At 42.4% G+C, this 26,007-nt stretch overlaps 1 protein-coding gene across 8 annotated transcripts in view; it reads left to right on the top strand.

The window, feature by feature from the left end:
* LOC142938490 (rho guanine nucleotide exchange factor 10-like protein) overlaps positions 1 to 25,688 on the top strand; it is a 53,802-nt gene extending 28,114 nt beyond the window's left edge. For all 8 annotated transcript variants that reach the window (XM_076081698.1, XM_076081694.1, XM_076081699.1 and 5 more), the window contains 18 exons: positions 567 to 644; positions 2,549 to 2,728; positions 3,534 to 3,650; positions 5,506 to 5,598; positions 7,020 to 7,190; positions 8,336 to 8,481; positions 9,123 to 9,289; positions 10,139 to 10,254; positions 10,632 to 10,759; positions 10,911 to 11,011; positions 11,966 to 12,087; positions 13,112 to 13,198; positions 13,656 to 13,876; positions 15,190 to 15,347; positions 15,484 to 15,626; positions 19,396 to 19,567; positions 20,023 to 20,139; positions 22,590 to 25,688. In XM_076081698.1, coding sequence (XP_075937813.1) covers positions 567 to 644; positions 2,549 to 2,728; positions 3,534 to 3,650; positions 5,506 to 5,598; positions 7,020 to 7,190; positions 8,336 to 8,481; positions 9,123 to 9,289; positions 10,139 to 10,254; positions 10,632 to 10,759; positions 10,911 to 11,011; positions 11,966 to 12,087; positions 13,112 to 13,198; positions 13,656 to 13,876; positions 15,190 to 15,347; positions 15,484 to 15,626; positions 19,396 to 19,567; positions 20,023 to 20,139; positions 22,590 to 23,185 — 2,913 coding nt within the window. In that variant the 3' untranslated portion in view covers positions 23,186 to 25,688. The remainder of the gene's footprint in view (positions 1 to 566; positions 645 to 2,548; positions 2,729 to 3,533; positions 3,651 to 5,505; positions 5,599 to 7,019; positions 7,191 to 8,335; positions 8,482 to 9,122; positions 9,290 to 10,138; positions 10,255 to 10,631; positions 10,760 to 10,910; positions 11,012 to 11,965; positions 12,088 to 13,111; positions 13,199 to 13,655; positions 13,877 to 15,189; positions 15,348 to 15,483; positions 15,627 to 19,395; positions 19,568 to 20,022; positions 20,140 to 22,589) is intronic.
* The last annotated feature ends 319 nt before the right edge of the window (positions 25,689 to 26,007 follow it).

Below are 26,007 nucleotides of genomic sequence, written 5' to 3'. Positions count from 1 at the left end.
TACTTCAATTCATCAAGACGTTTCTCCATTTTTTTATTCTTCGTTCAACGTGGAGGCATGAGAGAAAAGCAAAGTGTCCTTCAGCAGTTCAAGGTTAACCTGGGTGAGTAATAAATATACAAATATTCATTTTGTGGATGAACTATTCCTTTAAAACTTCTATAAGTGGAACTCAACACTTCCTGTAGATGGCAAATTATTTAATTGTGAGAAATAAATTAGTGTAAAAAAGAGACCAAGAGAGCAGCAGAGTGCTGAGTAGGACTCAGTTTCTTCTTCTTGTTCTGATGGAATTAGTGCTTTAGAAATGTACATCATACTGAATTCATTTTGCCATTGCAGTACAGGTAATTATATGTTGTTGTTTTTAACCAGGCCTTTATTAGTGGTGTTGTTTGTGCTGACCACAGCAATTATTTGAGACACCGTTATTTTAATATCAGCTTTCATTTGATAATTTACAGGATACAATGTGGTACATTGGAAAAACCTCTAACAGTAATTAATTGCAGGTGTTTTTATAATTCATTGATGTGAATGTTTAAGTTTCTCACTGCCTCCTTCAGGTGGTCAGACGTCTCATCCTCAGCTCCATTGTGCAGAGTGAAAGCAACTACCTGGACTCTCTCAAGAGAATCCTCCAGGTGAGTCACGTCCCTCCTCAGGTAACAGGAAGTCACTTTGTTTCTATGGGAGAGAGTGAGAGTGGAACATATTTATGGTCTGTGTTCACTGTTGTGTTGAGAAGATCATAACAACACCAGAGCATCAGTGGTGACGGAGCAATTCTGTGGCTCTTCACTTTATGACCCATCTCTGGGTTCTGTTATTCACTCGCATGACTTCTCTTACCATTGTTATGCCGATGACACCCAGCTGGTCTTGTCATTTCCCCCTGGTGACACTCAAGTGGAGGCACGCACCGCTGCGTGCTTGGCTGACATCTCGAAGTGGATGACGACACACCACCTGAAGCTGAACCTGGAGAAAACCGAGCTACTGTTCCTCCCGGGGAAGGGCTGCCCGCACCGAGACCTGTCCATCACCATTGATGATACCGTGGTGACGCCAACTCGGACTGCGAGGAATCTGGGTGTGACCCTGGACGACCAACTGTCCATCCATTTTCCTCCGCTTATCCGGGGTCGGGTCGCGGTGGCAGCAGGCCAAGCAGGCTGACCCAGACTTCCCTCTCACCGGCAACATGTTCCAGCTCATTCTGGGGGATCCCGAGGCGTTCCCAGGCCAGCTGGGAGATGTAATCCCTCCAGCGTGTTCTGGGTCTTCCCCGGGGTCTCTTCCCAGTTGGACGTGCCTGGAAAACCTCCAGTGGGAGGCGTCCAGGAGGCATCCTAATTAGATGCCCGAACCACCTCAGCTGACTCCTTTCGACGCGACCAACTGTCATTCTCAGCAAATATTGCATCGGTTACACGCTCCTGCAGATTCCTGTTCTACAACATCAGGAGGATTCGCCCCTTCCTCACTGATAAGACGGTGCAGGTGCTCATCCAGGCTCTTGTCATCTCCCGCCTGGACTACTGCAACTCACTACTTGCCGGAGCCCCGGCGTCGGTCATCAGACCTCTGGAGCTTGTCCAGAAAGCTGCAGCTCGTCTGGTGTTCAATCGCCCCAAGTTCTCCCACACAACTTGCCTTCTCCGTTCCCTACACTGGCTCCCTGTAAGAGCTCGCATCCAGTTTAAGACTCTGGTGCTAGCCTACAGGGCAGTGAAAGGAACAGCTCCTTCCTATCTCCAGGCCATGGTCAAGCCCTACACCCCCGCCCGACCACTTCGCTCTGCTGCCTCGGTGCGATCGGTTGCCCCGTCGCTCAGAGGTCCCTGCGGCCGATCGACCCGGTCACGGCTGTTTTCTGTCCTGGCCCCACAGTGGTGGAATGAACTCCCCACTGACGTCAGGACAGCAGAGTCGCTGCCCATCTTTCATTAGGCTGAAGACTCACCTCTTCAAGAAGTACTACCCTGAGCCTTCCACTTAGCACTTACTGTATTCGTATTAGTTTGTTGCACTTATTGTATCCGTATTAGTTTGTTTCTGCTCTGTACTTTTGCTCTGGTTGATGCTCTTAGATGCTTGTTTAAAGGAGATGCACTTATGACTTCTGGTGACTAGTAGTTCTCTTGAATACCTATGTTGAATACACTTATTGTAAGTCGCTTTGGATAAAAGCGTCTGCTAAATAACTTAATGTAATGTATGATTCAGGGTGATAATAGTATTTTACTTAAAAATCCTGGCATGCCAATTTAAGTCATTATGAAGCTATCAGGAAATGATTAAGGGTGTCAAAGTGCAAAATACACTACTCTAAAAAGCCTAGCGCCCTCTGAGGCAAATTTGTGATTTTGGGTTATACAAAAATGAATTGAATTGAACTACTCCAGCATGCAGCTAACTGAATAACCCTGCTGAAAAAAAACGCCAGACAGAAAAGAAAATGCTGTGTAAGCGCTGTAATCCTTTTGAAAGCGGAAAGAAACTACAGTTCTACAGTTTGCCAAGCTGAGCCTTCTTTGTCTGTCAGGAGTACCAGAAGCCTTTGTTGGAGCAACAGAACTGGATTCTAAGCCCCAAGAAGGTGCGTCGAATTTTTTACCGTCTACAGGAGATCCATCAGTGCCACTCAATGTTCCAGATCGCCTTGGCGTCCCGCGTGGCCGAGTGGGATCACAGCGAGACGATCGGAGACCTGTTCGTCGCCTCGGTTAGTCACACCTTTGCCTCGCTGATACCTTCTTCCTTTCCTACCTTCCTTTTGTTACCAGTAGTCTTTCAGACTCCACACCCCCTGTTAGTAACACAGGCTCTCTTTCATAAATGTGTTGTCTCTCAGCCGTCACCACGACGATATCAGGTTTATTTTCTCAGACTAAAGCTCCTCCACTGAAACTAGAGACATTATGATACAGCTGTTTACACAGGCTGAGTGGTTCTAACCATGAGTGAGCTAATCTTCATGTTTGGTCTTTAATATGCAGAACCTTAAGTTAAGAGTTAAGTTTATCTAGAGCATGCAGTGACTGGCTGACACTGAGATGAAAAATGCTCTTTTTTCAGAATACAGCATTACATTTGAAACAGAATCAGAAGAACAGCAGAAAGTAATTGACATTATTTATGTGATCAGTCAAAAAGCCTTAAAATCACCCCCCTCTGTCTCTCGGTGACTCTTGGTTGGAGCTCTACGAGTGAAATATTCAAACCCAAACCCATGTTTTTTATGGCTGCCCCGTTTCATCAGGTCATACATTCTAGATGAGTAGTTCATCATTCTATACACGTTTCCCCAAACGTCAGCCTGACGTATGTGTTATCTTTGAAATCTCAAGTAGATTTAATTGTTGATCATTACTGAGCCAGCAGTAGGTCAGTGGTCAGTGGTTGAGCAGGTGAAAAATAGGTAGTGTTAAATGAGTGTGCATGGACAGAAACAGTGGACTGTATTACTGGTGGCCGTGAACATTGTTATAGAAATGATCCGGAGACCTGTCATGCTCTTTCATCCACAGTTTTCTAAGTCCATGGTGCTGGAGGTGTACAGTGACTACATCAACAACTTCACCAATGCCATGACACTGATCAAGAAGGCCTGCATGTCTAAACCTGCTTTCCTGGACTTTCTTAAGGTGCTCACTCTTTGTGTTTTAAACCATAGTTGAGTTATTGACAAAGTCAAACAATGTCTGCTCTGCACTGGACGAGATAGTGGAGGTTTGATAATACACCAGCCACAAACATTGAACTTGATACATTTAGAAAAGGTAGTGTTAAGGTTTGCACTTGACTGTGCTTGGGGTTTTATTTTTCGGATCAGATTTTACATCAGTATTGAAGCTCAAAACTAATGCAATAAAAGTGCAAACAAAGGTTAAGTAGACACTAACGCTCTTTAACAGGGCAAAACACCACGACACAACAGTTTGTGACAAATAAACAATTTGTAACACTAATAATTGTACATTTCTAAAACTGCATACTGGGTACAGCTCGCTAGCTAGCCCGGTAGCACAACAGTCTGTAAACAGCTGGGAGAGGCTCCGTCGCTACAGTAACGCTACATTAAAGAACAGAGCGATGCAGGATGAACAAAGACAGACCGGAGATGCACCGATAGTCTGTGCCCAAGAGAGGAGCTGGGTCTGCTGTTTGGAAGTGTTTTGGTTTTAAAAAATCCGTCAAAATCCGTCTTTTGCGAGTTTGTCGAGCCACTGTTGTTGCCGCTGGTGGTAACACGAGCAACTTACTCCATCACCTCAGCAGAAAACATGTGTTGGAATACCAAGAGTGTGATGACGGCCGTCGGATTCGAGGCCGTCAACCGGTAACGTTAACGCGAGTGAAACAGTGAAGCCGAAGGGTCACACATCGCTTGAAGAGGCATTTGCTCGAGGCACTGCATATGACAAGAAAAGCAAGCGGTGGAGCGACATTACGAACGCAATAACGATCCAGCTATGCAAGGACATGGTCCCGCTACAGACAGTCGAGAGACACGGGCTCAGAGCAATGATTAAAACACTGGATTCAAGGTACGTCTTAGCGGGCGACAATACTTCAGCCAAACTGCTATCCCAACATTATAGGAACAAACGAGCACACCCTATAGTAAGCAAAGCCTTTATACATGAAGACATTAAAATGTTTTTATATTCTATGTACTTCTGACAGTAGAGTAAGCCACTATAAACCTATAGAAAAACAGTCGGGGGAAAAAGATATACCGTGAAACCGCCAGAATCTTAAAAAATACCGTGATACACATTTTTGGTCATACCGCCCAGTACTACTTTCTTACTCAATGTTAGCTGGATTAACTATAATATTAGAGAAACTTATAGGGATATACAGTATAAAGAAGTGACATATTAGTCAAAACATGATATGAAAAGCAACATAGTGATATTCAGAATGAATACACTGGCAGCACAGAGCTGTCATTCCTCACAATCTTTAAAGGGACAGTTCAGATGTTTAGAAGTGTGGTTCTTCTCCGTACTCGATGTGTTACTACAGTACATAGAGTTTGGAGAAACAGACAGGAGAACCAGCACAGGAGCAAAGTCATGTATAGACATCTAAAATCATCTATATCAGTTGAAGTGTTATATTTAGAATATTCATTTTACCGCTTTACCATGCTGTCAGACAGACCTTTCTGACAGAGAACTGAAGCCATTAGCTATACTCTCTTCAAAGCCACCTTGGACAAAAACATAATTTGACCTCAGAGAACACAGGAGTAGCTGATCTACCGCTGCGTCCTTCAGTTAGTTTGTGTTATTCTTAGACTTTCATTAGGCACTAAAAGCCAAACTTAGAAAATTCTACAAAACATATCCCATGAAAGGAGTACACATCCATGTTAGATTTAATGATATGCAACCCTTTTGTTTTGTAACACTCTACATGGTTCCTATTTTAATATAACATTATTAAAGCAGAAAACACTGATACACAATCTACTCTCCATGTGACTTTCAGAAAAAGCAGGCGTCCAGTCCAGACAGAATCACTCTGTACGGCCTGATGGTCAAACCTATCCAACGCTTTCCTCAGTTCATTCTGCTGCTGCAGGTGAGTGACCGACACGCTGATCACGCTGTTTATGCTGTTTGCGCTGATCACACCTAAAACTTAAAAACGTATTAAACTTAAAAACTTTATTATCATCGTCATTATACATTGTACATATATATGCAATTTAGCCTCTGCACTTAACCCATCCCTAGCCACTGATCACACATCAGCCCTCCAGTTATTGTCATTATATTGAAATCAGCTACAACCCAGTGAACATGATTTTGGTGAGATGTCATCTGGACCTTCAGGATTTGTTAAAAATGTTTGCATTTATTTCCTTTATGTAAAACTGACTGTTTAAATAATGTATACCCACTTTATAACCCTTTTTAATGACTGTATTTCTACATCATACAGGTCCTACATTGAACCAGTGATTGTAATTCGGTTGAAAGTAATCCGTTCTGACCTGGATCCCTGGTTATGCAGCCTGTCAGCTTTGTCAAACAGGAGTAGTAAATCTCTCAGAAAGGGGCAGCATGTGGTGTGCAGTCAAGTGGAGTATTTGGTTTCATTTCCATGCCTGAATTTTTGCTGAAACTCTGTGTTGGAGTTTCTGACAAGAGGAACTGAAAGGCAGTCACTGCTGCGTCTCCGGCATTGCATTGTGGTTCGATCGAAAAAACGTCTCTAAATGTTTCCCTTTAACACCTTGTCACGACCTGGCTCTGACAGCCATGACTTAATCAGGGAGATGCAGCTTTATTCTGGAGCACTGGCCCAGGTGTCTCCAGTTTGCAATCTCCGGGATCCTGCCATTAAAGGGACACACACACAGAAACCAGTAACATGGCAGGGAACCGTCACACACCTGCTATCACAAAACAAAGACAAGCATGATTATGCTCTTATCCTGCCGTCGTTAAACGTTACAGAGCGGAGGCAAATGAGAAATTAGTTTGGAAGATCAAGATATGTTCATCAGATGAGATCAGATCTAGACTGATGAAAAGCATCAGAATGTTGATATATTAGATATTGATACCCCATTGCTGGTTTAAGATCAGAGATGGTATTGGCTACAGTGGGCGACTGTGGCTCAGTGGTAGAGCAGGGTTGTCCTTCAATCAGAGGCTCAGCGGTTCGATCTCTTGCTTGATGTGTCCTTGGGCGAGACAGTTAACCCCAAATGAATAATTAGTTAGAGCCCTGATGGGCAGGTGGCACCTTGCATAGTAGTCCCTGTCATCAGTGTATGAATGGGTGTGAATGATGACATGTAGTGTTAAAGAGCTTTGAGTGGTCGGAAGACTAGAAAAGAGAGAAACAAGTACAATACCATTTAATAATATTCTTATGATGATAATTATATTACATGTTCTTTACTTAAGGTCATTGGTTTCTCTTGATGTGAAAGGACCTGACCCCCCCACCCTTGTTAACACAGTGTTGTTGTTGTTGTTGTGTTGTATCAGGACATGTTGAAGAACACTCCAAAGACCCACACCGACCGGCTGCCACTGCAGCTGGCTCTCACTACGCTGGAGACTCTGGCCGAGAAGCTCAACGAACAGAAGCGTCTGGCTGATCAGGAGGCTGAGATCCAGCAGTTAGCACACAGTGTGGGGGACCGCAACCTCAGCAAGGTGACGCACCATGCATGATAACACACATGTATGAGCTATTGATTTAACCTATGGGTTGGCCTCTTATGGACTGAAATTGTTATCATATTTTGATTCATAAAATAAACTATACTATTCAGCATCTCCTCTTGGTGTCAGAGAGTAGATGGAATGGCCTACATTAAATGGGAGCGTCAATCTGTCCAATAAATATAATGACAGTATGTCTATTGAAGGGATAGTTCAGATGTTTAGAAGTGTGGTTGTATGAGGTTCTTCTCCATACTCAGTGTGTCACTACAGGAGATGGAGTTTGGAGAACCAGCACAGGAGCGAAGTCATGTACTGCTGTGATGTATTTCAGACACCTAAAAAAAATCAGTATCGGTTTAAGTGTAGCTATGTTTAGAATATTTTCCGTCATGGAACTGAAGTAAAAGTGAAACTCATCTATACAGTATTAGTCAACGGAGTTTTTTGGCTTTGAAGAGATCATAGATAAGTTTCTCTTTCAGATCAGTTCCCAGACAGAGGACTGTCTCACGGTAAGATAAATATTCTAATATAGCGTACATTTAAACTGATATCAATCTCTTTAGGTGTCTAGAATAGGTGTGCTGCTACCCCTATCCACAGCACTGCATTGCTTTGCTCTTGTGTCCTATCTGTTTGTCCTATGTAGGGGTGTGCCGACTGCATCTACTCTAGGTAATACACAGACTATGGATCAGTACCTCATACAACAAAACACAAACTATCCCCTCTAATTTGAATGTTTCTTGTATTCAGTTGATTTATTTTGGCTATGTGAGATAGGTGAGTGAATAGGTGAGTGAAGGTCCTCAATAATCAGCCTCTGGAGACCATGAATATCCAAACTGAATATCATATTGATGTGACTGGTAATCATTGAGATACCTGGTACTGGAACAAAAGCCACCAAAAGCTTTTTACATCCAAACTAATCAACGTCCAGACAGCTTCATTCATCCGCAAGCCTTTGTCTTGATGTTATCTGTCATTTTGAAGATCAGGGAGTACGGGTTGTACATTCAGCTTTTATTCCAAGCAGGCTCCAAAGAAGATAATTTACTGGTTCATATACTGACTGAAGCTCAGAGTGTAGGTAAGGGTCTACTTTTCAGTGAACTGCTTTGTGCTTCCAGCTGCTGAACTCGGAGCAGCGGCAGTGGATTCAGTGTGAACTGCTCACTGAAATAGTTTATGGTGATAAAGGTCAAGTTGTCAAGTCGAAGGAGCGGAAGGTCTTCCTCCTCAACGACACCCTGATCTGTGCCAATGTTAACCTGAAGTAAGTACCTCCTCCTGTAGACCCTGAGGCTGCTGCTTTAGCTCCACTGTCTGTGCTGGAATCTCTCTTACATTTGATTATTTACATGTTTATTTCTTTGGTAATGAAAATATGAATGAGACATGGCTGTTTTTGGAGCAGTTAGCAATCAATCTTCATGCGTGAGAAGAGTTTCTCGACGAACAACCTCTAGTTGCAGTGAGTCTGTTCTCAAGGAGCTACCAGGTTTCAGCTCTGTAGATGCTGAACACAACTCAGGTGATGTGATGGGGAGCGGGGTCAGAGGAGACGGGGTGCTGTGATTTGGACTGATGAGACGGCTCCTGCACAGAGTATTTACATGTTTATTTCTTTGGTAATGAAAATATGAATGAGACATGGCTGTTTTTGGAGCAGTTAGCAATCAATCTTCATGCGTGAGAAGAGTTTCTCGACGAACAACCTCTAGTTGCAGTGAGTCTGTTCTCAAGGAGCTACCAGGTTTCAGCTCTGTAGATGCTGAACACAACTCAGGTGATGTGATGGGGAGCGGGGTCAGAGGAGACGGGGTGCTGTGATTTGGACTGATGAGACGGCTCCTGCACAGAGTAGCTGCCACATATGTGTGCCATGACCACATTTAGAACATGTTTGTCCACCAGGGGTCCCCCTGACATCAGCAGCCTGGTTCCTGTTGGTCCTAAGTACACGGTGAAGTGGTGTGGCCCCTTGCTGCAGACTCAGGTGGTGGAGGTGGGACAGGACAGTCACCAGAGAAGGGACAGTGTCATCACAGCTAGACGCCACAGCTCCACCTCCAGCACCACTGGTACATCCACAGCTCCACACCCACCACACACACTGACTTAATGCAGATCGTATATACTTTATATCTATATCTATACTCTTATATGTAGATATGTATACTCATATATATGTATATATATATATATACATTGTATATATAGTATATGGATGTTTTGTGACTGAATTAGATGACTTATTTATAGACTTAAACAGGGTTTAATTTACCCATTCATGAATTGATACATTTAAAAATGTGCACAATAAATGGTTAATTGGCCTGAGAAGATCTTTAACAGGCATCTTTAAAATGGAATCACAAAATAGATACAAAACGTTTTCCTGTTTGATTTTCTGATGTGTCTGCCTGTCATTGTCCAGCTCACACCTCAGTAGGCTCCCATTTTCCCATTTAGTCCTGCTTGACAGATAATCTTATCTGATGGAGGTCTACAGACTAAAATATTGATGTTGCATTGATAAAGTGAGCACTAGTCAATGAGTGCAGGATTATTTGCTTCTGTTAGTGCCTTAAGGCCTGAAAAATAAAGTATTGTTGCCAAATCAAACCACTTTGTATTAAAAAGCTCAGTTGTGTCTCTGTAAAATGATGCCCAGTGTATACCTACAACAAACTTTCATTTACTTCAACAAATAATCACTGTTCCCATTGACATAGTTTTCTGTTTATCAAATGATCTCATCACTGACTGACAGTGTCAGTAGAGATGTGTACTGATCACACAATCAACCATCTTAACTCTGGCTTTCCACAGTCTTGTACCATGTTATCCTTTTCATCCCATCACACATTTCTTTTGTAACAAGGTATTAAGTTGAGGTGTTGGGCTGAATGTGCCTCCCTGTGCTTCAGGTAAAGTGTTCCTGGGTCCTCCCAGACTGTACCAGGAGCTGGAGGAGCTGCAGCATGACCTGGCTGTAGTGGAGGAGGTCTCACTGCTGGTGGGCACGCTCCACGGAACCTACCAGGTACCAACGCTTATTGCTCTCAACTAATCAGTGCACATCTTAATTAAAACACATTTGTTTTCTTATATTTTATAACTTTATATTTAGTGCTTATTCTATTTCTCTTTCCTTCCTGCTGTGAAGCATTTGTAACTTAAGTGTAGTGATATATAAATGAAATACATAAAAAATACATAATTAATTCATTATAGTGATGTTACTGTGTTTCCAGAAATCACCAAGTACAACTGTGTCATAACGGATAGAAATGATGGCCAAATACCAAATACGACCCAAGTTGTATGAAAGTAGAATCTAAAAGCTGATTTCTTCCTCCTTTCTCAAAAGAAGTTAATAAAGTAGAAGGCAATCTAACTGCTCCATCCTTTCTTTCCCAGAATCTAAACACCATAGTGTCTCAGGACTGGTGTCTGGCTCTGCAGAGGCTCCTCCGTCTGAAGGAGGAGGAGATCCAGAATGCCAACAAGTGTCGCCTGCGTCTGTCTATACCAGGCAAACCTGACAAGTGAGTGTCAGGAGGTTGATGAGGAACAGGCTCAGAGCAGGGACAGGGAGGCTCAGCTGTAGTTAGGTTCAGGTACAGGTGTGTTAACTTGGATTGCAAAGTATTTTGCATATTCATGTGCTTTCATGTCCACTACACGTTTTGTTCCCAGGTCTGGTCGTCCAGTGAGCATCATTGTTGTCTTCAACACTCCCAGCCCCCTCAGTAAGATCTCCTGGGTCAACCGGCTTCACCTTGCCAAGATAGCTCACAGTAAGTTCAGGTGTGTGTGTGTGTGTGTGTGTGTGTGTGTGTGTGTGTGTGTGTGTGTGTGTGTGTGTGTGTGTGTGTGTGTGTGTGTGTGTGTGTGTGTGTGTGTGTGTGTGTGTGTGTGCGTAAACATGGACTTAGAGAACTCACAGGCTTTGACATGACAGATTCTCACAGTAGTGTTCAGATAACCTCCAACACTGTCTGTCTTGTCAGCATGGTGAAAAGCCACTGACAGCATTGAGACTGTAGGACACTAGAACTACCTCCGTCTATATCACACATGCTAGCTGTCAAATGTTGTTGCAACTAGATGGACACTGAAGTTGATCCACTTCCATAAAATTCAAAATGATATTGAAAGCTGGTTTGTGTTGAGCTTTGTGTGTAGTTGTGAGTTTTAGAAAGTGTATTTTTTCTATGACTGCTGGACCAAGAAGCATTCAATACTTCTGTCTCCCTTTCTGTTTCTGCATATTTGTCCTCAACTTTATTGATAGCTTGTAGGTGAAATAAGAAAACAGTTGATGTTGTTGCTGTTACTGTATAGCCAGTCGGTCACCTCATTCATACAGCACAGCTAATTGATTCTGTTCTATATATGCTGTGTACAAAGTGATCTTTCATAACCATATCAAAGTGATGCTAATATTTGTTCATGTTATGTTCAAATAATAAAATAAAAACAATACGTATCACTATCTGATTCTCAATGATCAATGTCTTGTAACAGCCACTCTTTTATCACTACTTTTGATTGACACCTTTGACTTTTGAACTAAATTAACTTCTGATCATCACGCTACAAATAGTACAGGTTGGACATTAGTTATGGTAAAGCAGAGCACTCTGGCATATTTGTAAAGTAAGTGTGTGTGTGTGTGTGTGTGTGTGTGTGTGTGTGTGTGTGTGTGTGTGTGTGTGTGTGTGTGTGTGTGTGTGTGTGTGTGTGTTCAGGACAGGAAAACACTCCGGGGTGGGAATGTGCTGAAGAAGACGTGAAGACAAAAGCTCCATTTAGTTGTCCACTGTTAACCTGCGAACTTCCTGTCCTCTCCTCCAGAACACACTCACTGAAGGTGAGAGCTGCTGCTGGGTATTGATACTAATATCCAAAGAGAATGATGTATATGTATAAAAGACACCTGGTTGTGTTTCTCGCTCACTGATGAGCAGCCATATATTCTGGTTGTGTCTCATAACCAAACACATGGCTGTGTAGAACTGATGTTTACATCACATAGAGGAGGCTGCAGCATTTCAACATATAAATGCATTTTAGGAAAACAAACATTAGAAGATGATGAAATTAAGACCGTCACAAATCTTGAGAATCCTCTGGCTCATCATTGTCTGTGTTTTGTCTGCTGATCCTTCCCCCAGGCTGTGTGATGCTGTGGGTGGTTGTCTATGTCTTAATATAGATACAGAAATAATTGAATTGAACATGTTGATAATCACTCAAGGCACAAATAGAGGTATGAATCTTCTGTAAACAATATGTGAATTTAGCCATTTTCATATACTTCTACACTGAGGTTAGTACAGTCGACCTCATTAAGACATCGACACATAACTATAGAAAATAACACATATAGATTTATTTTTCTCCTGATTATTACCAACATTTATTTATTATTTAATAATTTATTAATGTGCTCATTTCAGCTTTTACTTATATTTGTAATATTATTTGTATTTGTATTACTATGAGTTTATTTGTTTAGTTATTATTATTTCAGCTGTTAATGTTTGTTTTGGTTCTATAATTTATTAATTAATGACAAAATATATGTATTTATCAGTAAATATTGTTGTTTGTCATTCAGTAGATAACAGTAACATATTTAGCATATATTAATATTCAGTATGTTGCATATTGCTTCTATGGGGTGAATCCTACGTGGATCACTGTAGCATGTACATTTATATCTCTTTGACCTGTTTTCTTAGAAACTGCAGTGATTTCTTTTTATTTTGAAAGTTATGACAGATGAAAAGGTTTCCATCTGGTGTCACGGCATATTTAACACCTCTTACTGTACAAGTGTGAAGTCCAGGAGTCCTGCAGTAAATGAAGCATGTCTCTGTCTGTCTGTGCAGCTGGAGGCAGCTCTTCACAGTCCGTCTCAGTCCAGCCTGCTTGGTTTCTGCACTGCCAGTACTTCTCTACCACAGGGTTACCTCTGGGTGAGTACAGTGGTAGTGGACCTGAGGTTGTCACCGTTTGAGTAACAGATGCACTGTACTGTCCATAAACCGTAGTTTGAATGTAGAATAATCAAAGGAAGGAGGCCTCGGTCCAACTGATCATAAAACAGCATTCTTTCAGTGAATGACTTGCATATTCATCAGATATGTGGGTATATAAATATATATTCCTGCCACTTTCATCTTTGAGTAACTTCTTCACAGTTAATTCTCAAATGTATTCTCATATTAACACACCGGTTGGCATCCTTATTGTCCGTCTCACCCATGACCAGTATTCTCTCTTCTTGGATACATGTTATCAAGAGCTTGTATCTTTTTTTTTTTAAAGGAATTGCCATCACATTTATTCATGTTTAATTCATTCTTGAAGTGTATTTGTTTCTGTGTTTGTCTTATTGTCATTTATTTGCTTTTTGTCTCCAATGGAGCTCAGGTTGCAGGTGGAGGAAGCAGCTTCAACCATGGCCAAGTGGAGATCTTCTCACTGAACCGAGCCACTCCTCGCCTGGTCAAGACCGTCCCGCTGAGAGCCCCGGCCCTCTGTCTGGAGTATGTGAAGGAGCCGTGTCCCAACACAGAGGAGAGGGAGGCTGAGAAGGCCCTCTCTGCAGCCAAGATAGGAAATATCATCTGTGTTGGCCTGCAGGACGGCAGGTCAGACATTTCCACCAGCTCAGAGCATCAGTCTGTAGACACAAACTTATGACCTTTGGTCTAGTCGGTCAGCAGTGAACACATTAAATAGACCAAGCACAACATGTTCTTTAGGCAAGGCAAGTTTATTTATAGCACATTTTAACAACAAGGTAATTCAAAGTGCTTCACATAAAACCATTAAAAGCATCAAAACATAAGGCAAAAGAAAAGGAGATTTAAAAACAATTAAGAACATTCATTGAAACATTAAAAACAGTCATTAAAGCAGAAAGCAGTGTAAGAAATAAAATACAGTAGTAAAATGCAGAAATGGATTCATATCCTTGAATGTGGTTCAACTAAAGGCAGCAGCAAACAGTCTTGATTTAAAGGAGCTGAGGGTCTCAGCAGACCTGCAGCTTTCTGGGACTTTGTTCCAGATATGTGGAGCAGAAGAACTGAACGCTGCTTCTCCATGTTTAGTTCTGACTCTGGGAACAGAAAGTAGACCGGTCCCAGACGACCTAAGGGGTCGGGATGGTTCATAAGGTAGCAGCAGATCAGAGATGTATTTTGGCCCTAAACCATTCAGTGCTTTATAAACCAACAGCAGGACTTTAAAGTCAAGTCTTTGCTGGACAGGAAGCCAGTGCAAAGACCTCAGAACTGGAGTGATGTGATCCACCCTCCTGGTCTTAGTGAGGACTCGAGCTGCAGCGTTCTGAATCAGCTGCAGCTTTCTGACTGACTTTTTACAGAGACCTGTAAACACACCGTTACAGTAGTCCAGTCTGCTGAAGATGAATGCATGGACACGTTTTTACAAATCCTGTTGAGACATAAATCCTCTAATCCTTGATATGTTCTTCAGGTGATAGGAGGCTGATTATGTCATTGTCTTGATGAGGCTGTTCAGGTTGAGGTCTGAATCCATAACTACGTAGATTTCTGGCTTGTTTGTGGTTTTTAACATCAGTGATTGAAGCTGAGCGCCGACTTTCAATCGTTCGTCCTTGGTACCAAAAACAATTACTTCTGTTTTATCTTTGTTTAATTGAAGAACATTCTGGCACATCCAGTTGTTGATTAGTTTAATGCATTTACCCAGCCCTTGTATGGGATTATAGTCCCCTGGTGATATAGTGATTTAGTCAACTTAAAACCTGTGGGTAGCTGTCATTTTGAAATTTGGACAGAGCCAGGCAGCCTCTGCTTCCAGTCTTTATGCTAAGCTAGGCTAACCACTTCCTGACTCCAGCTCTGTACTTCATGATGTGATGATGATTGTGGCATTTGACTTTTCAATGTAATGTGTCTCCTTGTCTTCCCAGCATCTGTGTGTACAGCAGCGTGGACACAGCTGTTCAGAGCCTGTTGACTTTGGTGAACCCTGACAGCTGTCCTGTCCTCTGCCTCAAGCACTCGCTGTCTTTCCTCTTCGCTGGACTGGCCAATGGCAAAGTGACTGTTTACCACAGAAGGGCTGGCGGTGAGTTCTCACTGAAGAACACTTCCATCACTGACATCATGCTGGTTTGCATTTCAGAGTGAAGAGACTGTGGTCCACATTCACGGTATTCAGTGCAGTAGTGGGTGCTAAACCATTGGACCATTCTTCCCCTCAGAGAGACTGTGGGACGCGGACTCGTGCAGGCTGGTGTCTGTGGGCTCTGAGCCGGTCTGCAGTCTGCTGACACTTGAAGACGCTGTATGGGCCAGCTGTGCCAACCGAGTCACTGTCATCCAAGGATCCAGCCACCACACACAGGTATCAACTATTTTTTAGGATGTTTAAATGAGTTTAAATGAGTAACCTGAGTGTGGGTCCTGGGCTAAAATAAGTTATGTGGCGTGTGATTGGTTTACATTGCCAATTTTTGGCAATTTTACATCCCACTGTTTCACATGTAATCAAATGCCACTCCAGTCCATTCCAGATGGTGTAAACTGAATGATGTTGGTAAAGAATCAAGAAACATGCAACATCATTTTCCAGAATGTCATCTCTGCTGGCTTACAGTGCAGTACTGCTGTCCTCATTTTTCACAGTAGCTGAAAAGGGATTTAGCTTAAAGGCACAAAGAGTAGGATTTTCATAAAAAACAATGTATAGACTGATACAAAAATAATCCTCTCCATCATCTCTTCTGACCCAGTAGAAGTGTGTGGTGGTGTCTGTGCCTACAGAGACCCTGCCCTCTGCATGGATGTTCTTATTTAACTTTGTTGGGGATGTTTCTGTCAGAATTTAGCAACAAGGTGTCAGATTGTAAGCGGGCATCTAAAAGGGAAACTATAAAAATGATGTTCTTGTGTTTCATGGGCAAATTTTCAATCTTCAAATTTGGCACAAGCATCCACCTGGACTCAAGGATGAACTGATTCGATTTTGGAGGTCAAAGGTCAAGGTCACTGTGACCTCACAAAACACATGTTTAGTCATAAGTCAAGATAAATGTAGATTTGATACGATAAAATGATGACGTGAAGACATTTTTGGACAGACATTGATGTGAACTGCAACATGTGGCCATTGTGTACTTTCTCAATTAAATTCAATTCTAATTATTTGTATAGCCCAAAATCACAAATTTGCACATACAAATCCTCTGTCCCAGGACCCTCACATCGGAATCGGAAAAACTCCCCCAAAAAAAACCTTTAACGGGGAGAAAAGAGGAAGAAACCTGAGGGAGAGCAACAGAGGAGGGATCCCTCTATCAGGATGAACAGAAGTGTGTTTGATGTCATGTGTACAGAATGAACAACATAACAGAGTTACAACACATTCAATGCATATGATATGAATTATTCATATAATGAGAGTAATGCACAGAATAATGATGGAAAAATTATACTTGGCGCTGGTGGCTCCGCTCTTAAAATGCTTCCTGGGTTAGCCAAGCAGATTACCAAGCCAAAAGAGGGAGCACCATGCATAAACCCCCCGGATATACAGGAGTGAACCCAAAGTAAGTCTTTGAATACCATTTCAACCATTTGCTATTGTGGAACAATAATTCAATTAACTGGCTGTCAGCTGGTTACAGCTGGAGGTGTATGACTTCCATGTCCTGCATGAACTAACGCAACGCTTCATTAAAAGCAACAGTGGATATAATAGAATAATAATGATAATAAATGTATTAATGGTATCAGTTATAGTAGTTGTAGGGGCGACTGGCTCAGTGGTAGAGCACCGTCCTTCAATCAGAGGATCGGTGGTTCGATCTCTGGCTCCGCTAGTCCATGTCCATGTGTCCTTCGGCAAGACACTTCACCCTAAATTGCTCCTGCAGGCTGTGCCGGCGGTGTATGAAAGTGTGTGATTGGGTGAATGAAGACATGAAGTGTGAAAGCACTTTGAGTGGTGTACAAGTACAAGTCCATGTACCATTTAATAGCAATGTGACTAAAGCTAATTAAAGCTGCGAGCAGCGATGAACGGGCCCTCGCATCCTCCCGCACGTCGGGGGTGCTGGCGGGACTCCGGCCTGCGCGGCCGAGAACGTCCGCGATAGTCGGACAGCGAAGCCGTGAGTCTGACGTTTTTTATCCTGTGTGGACTGCCTGATGCTGGAAATTATACTTTGCAAATAGTTCACCACTTCTTGTCTACAGAAGACGCGCAAACATCCATTATGTTGCTTCATATCAAGTGTAAACCACATTGTGTATCGGCGCAGGCTGAAAACTCACCTCTTCAAGAAGGCCTACCCTTCCGCTTAGCACTTACTTAGCATCTACTGTATTCATACTAGCTTATTGCACTAATTGTTTTTATATTAGCTTGTGGCACTTATTGCATTCGTTTGTTTCTGCACTGTACGTTGGCTCTGGTTTATGCTCTTAGATGCTTGTTTGAGGTAGGGACATGCACTTATTACTTCTGGTGACTAGTTGTTCTCTCGAAAACCGATGTTGAATACACTTATTGTCAGTCGCTTTGGATAAAAGCGTCTGCTAAATGACTGTAATGTAATGTAATGTAATGTGTACAAGTCAGGTAATTCGGATGGTGTTAGTCAGAAAACGCAGATTATCTTGCGCCAGCAGGTGGCACTGTGAGCATTAGTGAAAATGAGCTAGTAGACATCCTCAGGGCATGAGTGTTATCAAGCATAGGAAGTTTGGGACCGTTTGGAACAAGTCCAGCTGAGTTACATCAGCTTTTTTCATGGGGAATCGTGTAAAGTAGCCACCCGCTACGGCTAAGCCATTCCGTCAAACGTAAAGCTTTTGATAACTTTTAATCACAACGGTCTTGAGATAGTATTGACCAAATTTGAAGTGGATTTGACCAATTCCCTAGGAGTGCGTTAAAGTAAAGCGACTAGAAATAGGCCAAAATCTATGGAAAAATGACACAAAAATCAAAATGGGTGACTTCTGGTAGGGTTTAGGAGGAGTTCGCAAAAATGTGTTTTTCACTTAATTGAAAATGGCGGAAAATCTAAGTAGGCGGAGCTTAGGGGTCTGAGAGGCTTTTTTGTAGATCTAGTGGATTTGTGTCGAATTTCAAGTCAATCGGACATACTGGCCAAGGGGCGTCACCGGTCCAAATTGTAGGGGGCGCTAGAGAGCCAAATTGTTTACACACAAATATAGCACCTATATCACATGTCTATTTTCACCAGACCTGACAAGTGTGCAAAATTTGGTGAGTTTTCAAGTATGGCAAATACTCCAAAAATGCAGCCAGATTTGAAAAATAAACCCTTACAATTTCAATAGAGCCTTCGCTGGCCCGGCGTCGGTTGCTCGGGCCCTAATAATGAGCATTAATGGGACATGAATTCATACAGAAGAAGAGAGAGAAGAGGAGAGAGGAGCTCAGTGTATCCTAGGATATCCCCTGGCAGTCTAGGCCTGTAGCAGCTTATCTAGGGGCTGGTCCAAGGCAAACCTGAGGCAGCCCTAACTATAAACCTGAACCAGCCCCAACTATAAACCTGAGCCAGCCCTAACTATAAACCTGAGTCAGCCCTAACTATGAACCTGAGTCAGCCCCAACTATAAACCTGAGTCAGCCCCAACTATAAACCTGAGTCAGCCCCAACTATAAACCTGAGTCAGCCCTAACTATAAACCTGAGCCAGCCCTAACTATAAACCTGAGCCAGCCCTAACTATAAACCTGAGCCAGCCCCAACTATAAACCTGAGCCAGCCCCAACTATAAACCTGAGCCAGCCCTAACTATAAGCATTATCAAAGAGGAAGTATTAACCCTACTCTTAAATCTCCATTTACTTTACATTCATCCGTGCTTCCCTAGTAACTTATTGTCCTAATAGCAATGGGACTGAGGACCAACATGTATGTAGTGAGTTTTTAACTGTACGCTAATATGGATAATTGCAAACATTTTTTTTTCTCTTTTGTTTCTACAAAATATGATTCATGTGCTTACAAAATAATGTTTTCCCCAAAAGACACAACTATGATTCCATAGAACCCTATGTCATATTTGAGCTTGAGTTACTGCTGACAGATGACCTGCAGACGGTGACCCTCTCTCTGCCTCTCTGTACTGTAGAGCTTCACAGCCCACTCTGATCCAGGCTGCAGTGTTAGCCACATGATTCGTTCAGGCGGGGGGGTTTGGATGGCCTTCACCCAGGGCTCCTCCATTCACCTGTTTCACACCGAGACCCTGGAGCCACTACAGGAAGTCAACATCTCCACCCGCACCGCCCATCTGACACCAGGCAAGGCCAGACCAGATGGATATACAGAGAGTATAGTGCCATGTTCAGATCACATTTATTAGTTAGAAGACCACACAAACGTTTACTGAACACCAATAAAGGTAATGAAGTGTTATATGCTGACTGCAGTGCAGCTCATTAGCAGAGCCCTCAGTGATGTCATCAGTAGCCAAAAAGTATATAACGATTAATTCAGTCACTGAATGAGGAGTCTGATTTCTGATTTCAATAGTTTGTGTAAATCATTTATTGTTACTTTGCACCCGCCAGATGTCGTCGTCTCCCACTTATAAAAAGATTAAATGACTGAAATGCTTGTGGAGGATTCCAGGACTTTGACATGTACTATGTAGGTCCTGGATCAGGTTTAGACCGCTGTGAACATGGACTGTATTCCTGTTGTGGCAGCAGTAATGGTGGTCATGTTAAAGGTTTGATGTCTCTTTGTACACCAGGTCAGGTTTGTGTCTCCAGCTTGCTGATCTGCCAGGGCCTGCTGTGGGTGGGGACCAGCCAAGGCATCATCCTCACCTTCCCTGTGCCCACGCTGGAGGGCATCCCCAAAATCACAGGTCAGTGCTGAGTACAGTAGTTCTCCTGATGGCAGCATGTTCTGTGTGACTGAAGCTTGTTTACACATACATCTCTGCAGCATGAAGTCATGACCCCATATGTGGTGACTAAGACACCACCAAATGGGGAACTAAACTGTAACAGCAGTCAGTGTAAGAACTAAAGCTAAACTATATTTATTTTGCAAGTACATCAAATATTTTACAGTAACATTTTTACACATTAAAGGCCCAACACATTCTCACTCGTAACTCTTCAAATACCAGTGCTTGGTCAGTGGCCCAAAGCCTCAAACTATGACGTGCTAGGTTGCTGTACAAACATTTCCCTAAATAAATGGATTTATTTAAGTTTCTTACTTTAACTACATTTTACTAGATTACATTTGAACACATCATGGTAATGTTTAATTTACATTCGGCCAACGATCATTTTCACTGAACAGCCTGAACGCATCATAATGTAACTGAATGGAACCTTCGTTCATTAGCCGTTAGCGGTGCTGCCACTATTAATAGTTCTTCTGTCAATTTCAATGCAGATTTGTTGTTCACAGAGTAACATCATCAGGGATTGGCGAATAGAAAGCATAAATTCTGATGTCCTGATCGCATATTAAAAATTGTCCAATAACGATCGTCAGTAAAACTTTATTTCACACTGTGTAATTAATCCGCGGTTCACATACTTGCCGAACCACGGATCGACAACGATCTACCCTGTAGCATCAGTTTTGGACTTGTATTTGTTCCACTTGTTTTAGGAATAGTGTCTTTTCAAAATAAACTTGTTATTCAAACAAAGTTAGATTTAAGCAACAAAACCACTTTGATTATGGAAAAGAGCCTGGTTGACGTTAACTTGACTGACTAATGAGTCACGTCACCAACAACTTACGTGACTCACAGGACTAACCACACTGGAGAGACGCCGCGTACGACTCTGGTAGCAGCAGCGACCTGTCAATCACTGTGTAGTCCCGCCCTAAAGCATCCCCTGCTTTATGGTCTGTTTGACTCTAAATGGACCATAATGTACTAAATGAACATCATGCTGTATTGAAGAAGACTTGAAACTAGAGATTGAGACCATAAACTCATGTTTACGATGTTTACTGAGGTAATAAATCAAGAGAGAAGTAGAGTCATTTTCTCATAGACTTCTATACAACCAGAGGAGTCGCCCCCTGGTGGACAGTAGAGAGAATGCAGCTTTAACACATCAAGCATTGGCTTCACTCGGCAGAACCAGAGGTTGCCGCCTGGTCAACGGTTACTTTTTGTTTTGCACGGGACACCAACACAACTTTTTTTTTTCTTTTTTACTCATTCACCCCCCTTTCGTCCGTCCCTGGACTATCTCGCTCTTTATACCATTTCAGTGAAGTGGGTATTTGAAAGCGTGGTGCATCGGCATCGGACTGACCGGCCATCGATTATTGAGAAGTTGGGAGTGAGACTGGGTTGGAAGACCATGTATTTGGGTTAAATTTTGAGAAGCTTAAAAATTGACATATATTTCACAGGAGAACCTGAAGCCAGCTTTCGGCACTACCCATGTAATCTCTCAGCTTGAACAGTAACATGTAATACCATGTTAACATTTGCCCTTTGTCCACTACTGACAACTAATATAACATTATATAACTAATCTGGTCATTTATTAGCATCTTGACACTGGATTAACAAAAGTGTATTGGATTGAAAAAAGGCAACATTTTGACGCTTAATGTGTGTGCTCTGAGATACATTCTCTGGATTTGTCTCCTTAATACTCCGTCTCCCACTGGTCTCAGTGAGGATTTTGATATTAAAGGCACATTAAGTAGGATTTGTCAGATTGTAAACACAACATTCAGAGTTGGCCCCTCCTTCAGCTGGTGAAAGCCAGCTCCAGATTCACTCTCGTTTCTCGTTTTGGAACAAGCTTTGTCCACATGGCACTAGCTTTGGGTTTAGTCGCCGCCACTGTGTCGGCCATTTTTGTGCTTACAATCTGACACCTGTTTATAGAGGCTGACACCCAGAAACGTCCCAGATACAGTAAAATAAGAAAATATAGACCGAGGACAGGATCTCTGCAGATACAGACACCACCACACACTTCTAGTGTGTCAGAAGAGATGAGTGAGAGGGATTATTTTTGTATCAGTTTATACATTGTTTAAAAAAAAAAAATCCTTCTCATTGTGGTTTAAACTTTGTTTTGTAAACCTCTCCACAAGTTATGTCCCCTTGAACTGCTTTTCCACACACACACATACACACACACACACACACACACATACACCTGCTTGAATTCATCAGCAATGGCTGGTTGTTGGGCTGACAGTGGCCGGTTGGAAAATTGTAACATAACTCTGATATTTATCTTGTTGATACACATCATTTACTTCTTGTCATTGCCATGTGAGACACCGTGGATTCATTTAGAACTGTCCTACCCTTAGGTAAGGGGATGACGTCTCTGAATGCCCACTGCGGTCCGGTGGACTTCATGGTGTCCACCTCCAGCACCCTGGCCTCCGACTTGCTCAGACGGGACTCCATCCTCAACAGCAGTGAGGAGGGTACCAACAGAGAAGCAGAGGGAGGTAAAGGTGATGGAGGAAGAGATGAAGAGGGGCAGAGGTGGGAGCACAGCAGCCTCCCCCAGGACTCAGAAGCTCCTCCACCAAGGGAGGAGAAGCCCAAGCGTCTCTTGCTCCAGTATCGCCTCCGGTCCACCTGCCAGCTGCCTGGGAAGCTGCTGTCAGCCCATCCCGAACAGGGGACCCACAGGCCTCCCCCAGACTACCTGGAGCACAGCCCGGAGGACGGCTCCATCTATGAAGTGAGCGAGGACCCTGATGTGTGGGTAAGGGGGCGACCTGTGGAGTGGGGGAAGGAGGGGGAGGTCAGACGCAACAAAATCACTTCAACAGCCATCTTCTCCGGTGGCAGAGGACACCGCAGGATAGGACAGACCTCCTCACCAGGCCCCTGCTCAGCCTCCACTGAAAACACACTGCTGGTGTGGCAGCTCCCTCTGACTCTCAGCCAATGACAGACGAGAATGTCACCTGACTCTCCTGACTGGCTGTACACTCTATCTCCTCAGTTACTGCGGTGCCAGACACTTAATGTCAGTGGTTGGGTTGTGACAGGTGAACACAGTAAGCACATGTTAGCAAACTAATATTAAAGCTAACATCACTTGTGAAGCCTACAAATGCCTAAGTCAGCAGCACCTCCAGTGATGTGGAACATTAAGGAGAGCAACATTCTTGGAGAGACAGGACGAGATGTGTTTGGATATCAGTGGGCAAAAGCGTTGTTTTCATTTCAACAACAAAGTGGCTGAGATCTGACTCATTCGAAAGAAATGTTGCAGCTTTTCAACCAACAGTACATGCAGATGAACGTCCTCTGGATGTCGTGAAATGAGTTTTACCGGCGGGTGAGCGAGGACTTCTGGTGCTGGCAGGGAGGAAGTTCATCTGCATGCACTGATCGCTGCAGTGAAACAGAGCCGGATGAAGATTCATCTCTTCTTCATCCTCCTCCTGATCTAACAGCTGAGGGAGATGTGTGTGGAGAAACAGTCCTCTAAGCCCGCCCACTTTTTAGTGTTCCAATCAAATGCAAAGGATTTGATTTAGAACTCTGTTGTAAATGTACACCTCTTAAATATTCCGTTTCTCTTTGAAATGCGTCCCAGTACAGAAGCTAGAGACGCTCTACCTTCCGTTTCACTGGGACTTTGAGTATGAAGCTGGCCTGGTCCACTGACTGTGTTCGGTTTCCTGAAGTCTTCCAGACGTTTCCATAGCCATCTTGTCTGTATGGAGACCAGAACTACAACCAAAAAAGACACAGCACAGAAGTGCTGGGCGGAGCTGTTTGTCAAGAATCAAGATATAGTTCCAGCATTGAAATCTCTTAAAGCTTAAAGTCATTTTTATTGTTGTTTGTACATTTAACTTTGTGTACAGATTAATCAAATGACATACAACGTGTTTAAATGTTTAAAGGTGTCAGTTGTATCTTAGAACTTTGGACCGAGCCAGGCTCGCTCTTTCCCCCTGCTTTTAGTCTTAATGCTAAGCTAGGCTAACAACAGCAAATGTGTTCTTAGTAAATGTGCCCTCGAGTCTGTTGCTTCCTGTGAAGTACAAACTGTCTTGTACATTGCATTATTTGTGCAGTAACTGGTAGGATGGAATGTATTCAGTTCATATTCCACATCCTGCTAAACTTTTGAACGCTCTTTAAACCTTTGGACACTCTTTAAACCTTTGGACACTCTTTAAACCTTTGGACACTATTTAAACCTTTGGACACTCTTTAAACCTTTGGACACTCTTTATACCTTTGGACACTCTTTAAACCTTTGGACACTCTTTAAACCTTTGGACACTCTTTATACCTTTGGACACTCTTTAAACCTTTGGACACTCTTTAAACCTTTGGACACTCTTTATACCTTTGGACACTCTTTAAACCTTTGGACACTCTTTATACCGTTCGACACTCTTTAAACCTTTCAACACAGGCTGATTGAAGCAGTGACATGGGGACCAATAATATTGACCACTATTCAAATCAGCACTTTTGGAACAGTGAACAAACATTTCCATGTTTACAGCAAAACTATGGAATGTTGTGTACTAATTGTTTATTGGACCAATTCATTGGAAATATATGAGTTACAATAGAAATTGCATCCCTTATGTCCAGTGTCCATGTTTAAATCTATTACAGTGATTAACAGTCAGTACAGTATTGATGTGCACATTAATGTGCTTAATTTAATTATTTTCGTAATCATGTGTTGACTTTTGTTGTAATACAAAGCAATAATGGTACTCACCGTGATATTTGAAAGGCTTTCATTTCTGATGCAGAATAATGTTTTCACCACAGCTGCTGTGTCCTTATGAGGAAAACCATTTAGACTAGAAAAAATAACTATTTCTTTTTTACTAAATAAAGAATAAAGTTGTGAATTTTTTTTCTTTACGACTTTTCTGAAATGATAACTTATTTGCTAGACCCTTATGCCTCTTTTTCTCAAAATATTATGACCGTACTCTCGAAATGTCCAATTATTTTTTCTTACATTGACCAGAATCACAGAGGACTGAGTCAACAAATGTGTTTATTATGCTCCGCTGTGAAGCATTGCTTTATGAAGAAATCAAAGATGAAAAGGGAGAAAAATCAATCAGAAATGAGACATGTTGAATACAAATACAAATAGTATTATATAATGTATTTATTTTGTGTCATATTTTACATTTTAAAATTGAGCATTTGAGTCATCTTTTTTTCACATTTGTGTCCCCTAAAATACCGGCAAGAGTGCTTTGTACGGAATCCCTGAGAGGCAAGTGAGCAATTTAGTTTCATCTAAATGTTTTTTTCTTCTGAGAGCATGAATGCTTCTAGTCCTGTTAAGCACATTTGATAGTGGTGCACTTCAACCTTTTGTGGCTGAAATGAGTATTACAACAACTATGTTGAAATGATCCTGACAAAAAATGTAATAAAATCATGGCAAAACTGTATTTTCCACCTGTCACAGGCCTTTTAAGGGACTTAGAAAGAGAACCCAAAACGTTTTTCACTTAAACCCAGGAGACAAACCCTTTAGATCAGGCTTTTCGGTGTACTCGATGGAAAGGTTATGAAACTACAGGGGTTGTAATAGTATTATAGTATGGCATACTGGATGAAGCTGGTCTCGGTATGTAGTGCTACGTTTTACACTGGCACTTTGAAATAACATAAAAGATATTAAATGGATAACCTCTACAGTTTTTAGCTGGAGCTGATGTGCACCATGACAGAATGTGTTGTTTTGCATCTCACATTATTACCCAGTTA

This window comes from Anarhichas minor, unplaced genomic scaffold (genome assembly GCF_050575085.1).
Source record: "Anarhichas minor isolate MPS153535 unplaced genomic scaffold, ASM5057508v1 ptg000086l, whole genome shotgun sequence".
Classification (NCBI taxonomy): Eukaryota; Metazoa; Chordata; class Actinopteri; order Perciformes; family Anarhichadidae; genus Anarhichas; species Anarhichas minor.
The sequence above is the reverse complement of the archived record's forward strand: the minus strand, read 5'-3'. Positions and strand labels throughout refer to the sequence as shown.